Genomic DNA, 9,240 nt, shown 5'->3' on the forward strand with positions numbered 1-9,240 from the left:
GAGCCTCTGGCCCTTACCCCCGTTCCTGTATGGATAAATAAATAAATCTTTTTTTTTAAAGATTTATTTATTTATGCATACAGAGCTGGGGTACAGGCCAGAGGTGAAAGGGCGGTGAGGCAGACCTCTCCTGCCCCACCCGCTGCTCCCCTCAGCAGTGTACTTCATTGATCTGCCTGTTCTGCTCCCCACTCTGTCTATGGTGAAGCCTCTCATCACCTCTGAGCCTCTGGCCTATATCCCAGTGTGCACAAATAAATAAATCTTAAAAAAAAAGAAAGAAAGAAACATTTCAGAGAGATACTTAAAGATCAGCTTTCATGTGTTCTTTAAAATAACACTATCAATGTACCTGAATCCCAAGAATATTTCCAGTGCCGTTTTGCAAAGTAACTTAGAAGAAATTACAGTCTTTGTGATAGCTCTTTGTCCTTTTCTATATAATCGAGAGTTTCTGAATCATTTGTATAAAAATGCCACAATAATTAAAGACTTCATGTTGCCATTAAGATGTGCACAGGAGTGCTTCTCACTTGCCATGGGCCTTGCCATGTACTTCTGTCCAGATGATTCTGGGAGATATGTGAAGATGGGAATATTTTGGTGAAATGCAGGTGATCAGATTACAAGTGGAAACTGTGATAAGTAAATTAATGTACTGTTATAACTGATCACACAAATTATGTGTAGTTGTGGTGGATTTTTACCTTATAAATCATTGCAATGGGATTCAACTGGACTTAGACACTTAGAAGTTTTCATCGACTCTTCTTTTCCATACTGGCAATCTAGCTTCAAATTAAAATATGTGTGCTACGAACAGATCAAAGTTGAATACCCATTTCTGTTCATGATGACTAAAGGCCTGACCAATCAATGTCCAGCACCAGTCTATTGAAGTCTTCCATTGACCTATGCTTCCAGCCCTAAATAATAATCTGGCTATATATTACCTCCAAATAAGTTCAATTTTGGCCATTCCAGTATGCATTGCTAATTTGCATTATTACAGGCTTTTGATCCCCTTTATTCTCTCTCACCAACTTTTAAATGACCTAATTATATGCAAGAAAGAAGGAGATACAGAAGGCTTTATTTCATGTACTCATATTTTTTCATTGCTGAGAAAAAACATGGTGTAGATTGTTTTAATTATTTAAGAAGTTTTGATTTAGTTTATTACAGAGTATAAAGGAAATTGGGCATTCTCAAACCCAGAGAATATAAGAATTACGTATGGATTTCTCTGATCAAACTCTCGTTTTTCACATTGTGACAAATAGTCAAAAAAATGACTGCATTAAATTTCATAAAAGTTTTAACCAAATTGGCCCTCCCGAGTGGTGCAACGGGTTAGGACGCAACACTGCAAGCTGGTAGCAGCCACTTCAATGCAAGTTTAATCCCTGGCCCTGGAGGTGACCTCATGGCGTGGCAGATCTCTCCTGACCGGCTCACTGCTCCCCTCAGCAGTGTACTTCGTCGATCTGCTCCCCACTCTGTCTCTGGTGAAGCCTCTAACCACCCCTAACACCTCTGCCTTGTACCAGGTTCTGTATGAATAAATCTTTAAAAAACAAAGTTTTAACCAAATTATACTCAAACAACATTTAACTCTATTAGTCATTTATACTGCTTTCTACATTAAATTTAAGATCAAATTTTACTCAGAGATATTGTCAGTGATCATCAAAATAAACCATTAATAATGATCAGTAAGAGAATTCACATTTATAAGTCCTGAATATATTTTAATTTCTCTAACCTTTTGTTGCACATCTGGGGGGGGAGGCTGTCCCATTAATACATTAGTGTGGAACTACTTATAATCTTAGCACTAAAGTTAAGAAAAATATGACTTAGCTTTCAGATTTGAAATATTAATTAAATTAATTAATTAAATCTTAATCAATTAGCTATGGAAGAAACTGCATATCCACATAAACCTTACAATAATACTTATGATGGTTGTTAATTTTTTCATGGAAAGGAGAATAAAACATTTCTTCACTGAATTATTAAGGATTTTGGTAGATTTTTTTTTTTTTAAGAAACAATTAGAATCTTATGTGACTTGTCTAGAGATACTTTTAGTTCTACAAGTGTTATTCTACAAAAAACACTTTGCCTGGTATTGCCAAAAAAAAAAAAATTCCCCTTGAATAAGAGGTGTTTATGCCATTTGGTAAAATTGAACTGTTTGAGGCTTTGCTTCGTTATTTGTAATCTCATTCTAATTTTAACATCAATTTGTTGTTAGTATTCTACCTATAGCCTTGATTTTGGAAGCATAGAAACATTTATGAAGACACAATATTAAACTTCTTGCAGAAACAGTCCATTTACGATCCCAGCTCTAACTGGAAAATAGTGTATGTTATATCCTTAGTATAGAAAGTTTAAATCCTGCATTCCATTAAAACACTTAAATTTTATTATCATGAACTGTGTGATTAAGAATTTATCCCCATTTCCCTCATTCACAGTGAAGTCATTACAAAAATGCACTTCAAATGAAAACATTCTATCAAGTGGGGGGAAATGATTTAGGTAACATTTAAATAAGGATCCTTTCTTCAGCTCTTGAGATGCTCTGTAAAAAGATTGTCCTCAAAATGAGCTAGTAGAAAGTTGTTATTTAGTGGAAGTTAGCAGCTGAGCTAATGGGTAGACTTTGGCAAGGATGATTGTATTTGAAAGAGAAAGTACCACCTTTGGTTTGTCAGGTAGTGACAAAATCCCTGTAGTAGGTTTTTTTCTTTTTGAGCAGAAATTAATTTCATGTAATCAAATGTTGTAGATTATAGTCTTTGTCTCCTTTAACCTTGGCCACAGAAGCAACTCCAAGGCCTTTTATGCAGCATTGCATGGGCTTCTGTAAAAACAATCAGTGGCACAGTCAGTATAGAAAAGTTTCATCAGCTACATTCCGTGGCTCCAGAATGCAGCATATTGCTGTTTTGAGTTGGAGAGCTACTGCTTTGTGAGTGACTATATTTGTAAAGCTTTATTTTGGGAAGGAAAGTGACAGTAAGAACCTACATTGCAGCAGGAGAAATCTAGATGTTCGAAAACAGGAATTACTAAAAGGTGTGGAGCTTTACAGTTGGTACATAATTCCCAGTAATTTATATCAACTTTTATAAAACTGTTTAATTACCAAATGATATTTAATAGTAGTGAAAAAAAGTTTTAGTCTTCTGGAACTGTTCCATTCCTGGTTTGTACACACACACACACACACACACACACACATCCAATTTATATACTATTGAGATTATTTAAATCAATGCTGCATAATTTACAAAGAATAATGTTTTGAAAATTGTATCCATTACATCTGAAAAGTAATCTTGTCTTTTTCTGTAAAGGAGAAGATGGAGAGATTCAGAGGTAGGCAGAAAACACAGTCCATAGAGAAAACAAATCTGGCATCAAAAATGGGATGGACTCATTTCTCTTCCAATTCCTAGTCTTTTAAATATATTTTTTCAGTTTATTATGTAAAGGAAAGGTCCTCCCCCACCTGTAAGCTAAATTCCACCCTTGAGCCTCTCCCTTTATGGTCAATTTCAATGCTTGACTAGACCTTGAAGAAGACCTGAATGCAACTTGTCCTTTTCTTTCCCTAGGAAGTGAATGAATGAAGGTCTTGTCAGTTTTATAAAAATGGGCCAGCAAGTCCATACTTATTATTTACTAAGCACTTAATTTTGATTTTTTATATAATAGTTTATTTTTACATCATTTTGTGCATTTTTCCACCTCAGTTGTAATTCCCGTGGATTTCCCATCATCAAATCATCCATGTGCCCTCACCAAAGTCCAGTGCATTTCCCTCCCCCCACTGTTTTTGATCCCACTCCCCACTCCACCCCCACAAAATGTCTCTGGTATATAGCTGTTCATTATTATTTTTCATCTGTTCATTGTTATTATTTTCTCACCTGATCCGTTATATTTCTGCCATGAGTGAAACCATCTGGTATTTTTTTCCTTTTCTTTCTGGCTTATTTCACTAAGCATGATCTTCTCTAGCTCCATCCATGAACTTTGATTTTTAAAATTAGAAATATTTTTTCTTACATTGTACTCACAAATTTATTTTTGGTAATCACTCAACTTCTGCCAGTGAACAATAACATACATAAAGCTCCAATAGAAAAAGGAAATATTTTTGTTTTAGTTTGTGAGACGTGGTCAAAAAATCAAAATACATCTAAAAGCAGACAAGGAGACTACTCAAAATTCCTGGGTCATCTTATTATTCAACTTTGTATTTATTCCAATATACAAGGAAATAGGATTTCTAGAGCAATCCTACATTTAGCTGTCCTTTATTAGAGTCTAAAAGTATATTAGTATAAGTTTGATTTTTGGAATAATATTTTCTGATGTTACAAGGTAATGTTGGATTTATGATTTTTCACTTATCAGGATGGCCCTTTATATGGAAATGGAACTTGGGGTTCAAAAGCCATTACTCAAATAGGTCTATGAGAAGGAAAAGTATGGCATCAGATCTCTCTCCCAGTACTTTTATTCATAGTTCATAGTCAGTCCCCAGGTTTTAGTGAAGACCACATTCAGCAGCAATATACTTTTCTTAAAGCAGTAGGTGCTATTTTGTTAGGCATGGGAATAGTTGTTAAATATAGTAGAGCTTTCTGGCATTCAGTGAACTCAATAATCACTTTTTTTTTTTCTTCCATTCTCTTTCCTATAGCCAACCCCACAAGAGCAGGAGGGAGAGAACCATACCCAGGGTCTGCAGAAGTGATCCGGGAGTCCAGCAGCACCACTGGCATGGTGGTGGGAATAGTAGCCGCTGCAGCCCTGTGCATCCTCATCCTCCTCTATGCCATGTACAAGTACAGAAACCGGGATGAAGGCTCATACCACGTGGATGAGAGCAGAAACTACATCAGTAACTCAGCGCAGTCCAATGGGGCTGTTGTAAAGGAGAAACAACCCAGCAGTGCGAAAAGCGCCAACAAAAATAAGAAAAACAAGGATAAAGAGTATTACGTCTGATCCCAAGATCTTAAAAGGACCCTTGTATAGAAATAGTCTTCATTTTATCTGAGACATACTATAAACTTATTTACTTTCCTTTTTATGAAGCACATACAAAAGAAGACAGGGAATGCAATCAGGAAGGAAAGACTGTTTTTAAAAAATAAAAACAAGTATCTCATGCTCTTGTTTCTCCAAAAAAGAAAAAACAAACAAACAAACAAACAGGGGCCAATAAATTCCCTAACATCACAGTGTTTTCATTTACTCTGCCTGTCTTTATGTTGCTGGAACATTTCTAAAAGACAGTGATGACCGCACGCATTCATAAAGCAAAGGAGTATTATTACATCGAGGCACAACACAAAACAACACAAAACACAACACAAAAAAGAAGCTACCTATGATCCTGGATTTAGCCAAAGTGCTAGTACTTTCCTGAGAAGTCAGTTAGTCCGATTGCCAGAGAAGACTGTCATTTTGAGTGACTCAACCTGCAAACCATAGAGTTTGGGGCCTGGTGCAACTGGAGCAGTGGTTGGAACGTGCATTTGAAACAAAGTGCTGGCTTTTTTGAAGACTTGTGTAGGAACACATTCAAAAAGCCCCTTTCTGGTTATGAGGGAAAAAAAAAAGTATGGAGGCCTTATTTTCAACATTGTGAAATATAAGGCACATTTTCACACTAAAATTTCAAAACAAAAACAAGAGGGCATAGATGCAATCATTGGAAAATTTTCATGCACGCTTAATATGTTATTACATATGTTTATATAAAATCCATCTCTGTGTGCTTTCTGGACTGTGATAAGTGACGTTTTATAGCCTGTTGTATAGAAAATGCAAAATATATCTCTGCTATTCAGCCATTTTTGGTAAATTCAATGTTATAAGTGTTGCTAAGTATAGGGAATTTTATGACATTGGAGCAACAATTATTTCAGGTTTTTTTGTTTTATTTTTTTGCCACCATTATAAATTGCCACAATTACTTTTTTAAAAAAATTACAATGTAGTGTTTATTCTAAGGAAGATATGTATGAATGTATATAAAAAGACTCAGCTACTTTTTCTTTTCTTACATGTACAGCCTTCATTCTGTTGCAATTAAGTTTTAGTATCTGTATGAAAGGTGTGAATTAGGAGGTAAAATATATACATCTGTATCTTATAATCTTTTCTTCCCAAAATACATTTCCCATGTACATTTTTCTGTTCACTATTACACACACACACACACACACACACACACACACAAATCCAGAGGAATCCATTAGATGGAGGACTAAACACACATATAATAGCAAATATTTAGTGACAATTTGAACATCAGGACGGAAGATAGTTGTGCCAAGATATTGATGACAAATGGGGTGATTTGCTTCATTGAGATCATGCTCCCAGGAAACTCTAAGATTTTTAGTCCCTAATAAAATGAAACCTTTCCTTATTAAATAGAATATCAGTGGTATATTGCTGCATGAATATGAACATTATGTAGACAGGTATGGAAGCAAAATTGGTTGATCTACACTTTAACCCTGGCTGCTGCAATTGAAAACTTTGTTTCCAGTAAAATTTTATATACACACACACACATATAGTATATGTGTGTGTGTGTATAAAATTTGAACCTGATGTGCATAATAAACATTTTGGAAAGTAAACAATTTTTCAACTAAGAAAGTATTTTTAGCAATTTTTGATTCTGTATTACTATCCATCTAAAAAATTGTTGATTATTGACAACATTTTAACTTTTCTGGTTTTACATATACATCATTAAATATAGTTTAAGTTTAACATACATTAAGTAGTAGAAATGTATAGTTATTCACTTGTTTTGCATATTATTTCAATGATGTTCATAGCAATAAATTATTAGTATGAGAAGGCAATGCAATGGAAATAAATCATTAGATTGGAAGGTGATGTCCCAGAAAACATTGAGCATATTACTTCAAAATCCCCTAAAAGAATGATATTAAATTTTATAGGTGACAAAAATTCCTTTACAATAGAATTTAATCAGCAAAGGCAAAAAAATGTAAAACATTTTTTGTGATATTTAATTATGAAAAAAGCTAAGTGACCTGAATTTCAGACATACAACATGTTAGAAATACATATAATTCATAGTAAATCACCACTATCTGTAGTTGCCAAGTCATTGTGTATGAAAGTCTTAAAAACTTAATGGTCCAGAAAATAGAAGTATAAAGCTAAAATTTGATTTCCATTACTTGTGTTTTTTTTGGTTTTTTTTTTTTTTTTTGCCAGATTAAAGAATTCATTAAGACCTTTTTTCCCTCTCATTCAGTCTTACTCAGGGAAAGCCAACAAAATAAGAAGGTAATATAAGCTTGAGGTTTCAAAAAGAAATTGTTGCTTCTCTGTTTGATCCACTGAACTTGAATGAGTTTCCATAGGGAAAGATTCTAAAATATGATATAAAATAAGTTGTCTAACGGCATTTTAAGCAGTATATCTATGAAACAAGTTGTTTGGGATTGATTCAGTGCTCCTGTCCAGATTAAATTTTAAAATTTCATGCATTGATATAATCTAATAATGTCAGTAAAAATATTTCTAATGTATTGGCCTAAACAAAATCTAGTAAACTTTTTTCTTCTTTCTTTCTTTTTTAATGGAGAAAGAAAAGAGGGGAACATGAGCTAGGGAGAGAACAAGACATGGATAAAATCCCAGGTATCTTCCTACCAAATGTATCAGGGTCCCATGCATAACGAGTTAATAATAGTAGAGGATTTCACACTACCAGGCATAAATTTGATTTTATCCCTAAACTGTAACTTTTCTTATTGAGTATGCTTCTTTTTTACCCATGTAATGCGTTGCCTTTTTTAAAAAAAAAAATCAATACTACACTAATGTGTGAGGTGATCAAAGCCTAAAACATCAAAGAAAGGCCACGTGACCTTACCCTTTCTAGTGCTTTGTGTGATTGGGTACCTAAGGGTTTGTTTTGTTTTGTTTTTCTGTTGCAAGGCCAATTTATCCATTATTGGAAATGCTAAGCAAGTGGAATTTACTGTTTTGTTAATAAAATATTTCTTAATACAACTGTGGCATTACTGATTTTTTTTAAAAGTATGTGTAGCACCATTTCACACAAAGTGGTAAAGAAAACTATTTAAAAGAAAAATCAATCCTTAGATAAGCAGGGGAAAGATACTGATTATTTTATGGATTTTATTAGTCATTCTACATTCATGTGCTTAATAAGTTCATTAAGTATATCTTTGTTTACATCTGTTTATCTTGTTATTTATGAAAATATAAACTTATAGAACTATATGAAAACATGAAGCTGATTTTACAAATATTTTTCCCATTTAAAATAGCACAATTCAAGTTATGTAAATCTATGATTAAATTTTGACATTATCCCCTGTTAGATACAAGTTAAACTGTTGACTCATGTTTCTTATCAGTAAATCAAAGGTAATAATGTCAACCTCACAGACTACTACAGAATTAAATTTGTACCTGAACCTTAAGAACATTTCCCCCAAGCCCACAGTACATTCCTGACCCATCCTTCCTTTGGGGAATTACACAAAATTCTCATTTCTTCCATTACCACATCCGTACTTCATTGTCTCTTTTGGTAACAATGAAATACAGGTTGTCAAATGACTTTGTTGCCTTTCAAGATTTGTTCAAATAACCCACTTATAATAATATGAAAATTTTCATGCTGTAAATAACAGATTTTTACATTTCGGTCCATTGCCAGTTTTATTGCATGTGAAATAATTATTCTGTAACATATATCTTTTTCTACTCTACATTTTTATTGTCATCAAAATATTCTGCTCATACTACAATATAAATTTTCAAAATATGCCTTTTAGTAGTGTTACTCTGCTTCTGATACCATATGATTTTGAAATGTAATGCAGGTTTCCCCTAGTATATCCCTATGAAAACTTTGCTCGGTTGAAAGGCTTAAGGGTTCAGCACCATTAATTTATGTATGAGAAACTTTTTTAAACATTTCAACACCTAAAAAGTTACCTATAAAATCTTATCAAATAACATAAAACCTATAAATAACAGCACATAACATAAAAGGAGTGTTACAAATGTACAACTTGTATAAAGCAGTTCCCAGAGAAAGGACCGTGGCTGTTCACGTGCTCTGTTAGAAAACATCTACAACAACTATTAGAAAACAAATGCTGAATGTTACTTTTGCAT

At 33.7% G+C, this 9,240-nt stretch overlaps 1 protein-coding gene across 12 annotated transcripts in view; it reads left to right on the forward strand.

Moving 5' to 3' along the window:
• The window catches only part of NRXN1 (neurexin 1), a 976,600-nt gene extending 968,500 nt beyond the window's left edge, over positions 1 to 8,100 (forward strand). For all 12 annotated transcript variants that reach the window (XM_012727414.1, XM_012727413.1, XM_012727415.1 and 9 more), the window contains one exon: positions 4,727 to 8,100. In XM_012727414.1, the coding sequence (XP_012582868.1) occupies positions 4,727 to 5,034 (308 nt within the window). In that variant the 3' untranslated portion in view covers positions 5,035 to 8,100. The remainder of the gene's footprint in view (positions 1 to 4,726) is intronic.
• Positions 8,101 to 9,240: the final 1,140 nt, after the last annotated feature.

Source organism: Condylura cristata, unplaced genomic scaffold (assembly GCF_000260355.1).
Source record: "Condylura cristata isolate star-nosed mole 26May11 unplaced genomic scaffold, ConCri1.0 scaffold00020, whole genome shotgun sequence".
Classification (NCBI taxonomy): domain Eukaryota; kingdom Metazoa; phylum Chordata; class Mammalia; order Eulipotyphla; family Talpidae; genus Condylura; species Condylura cristata.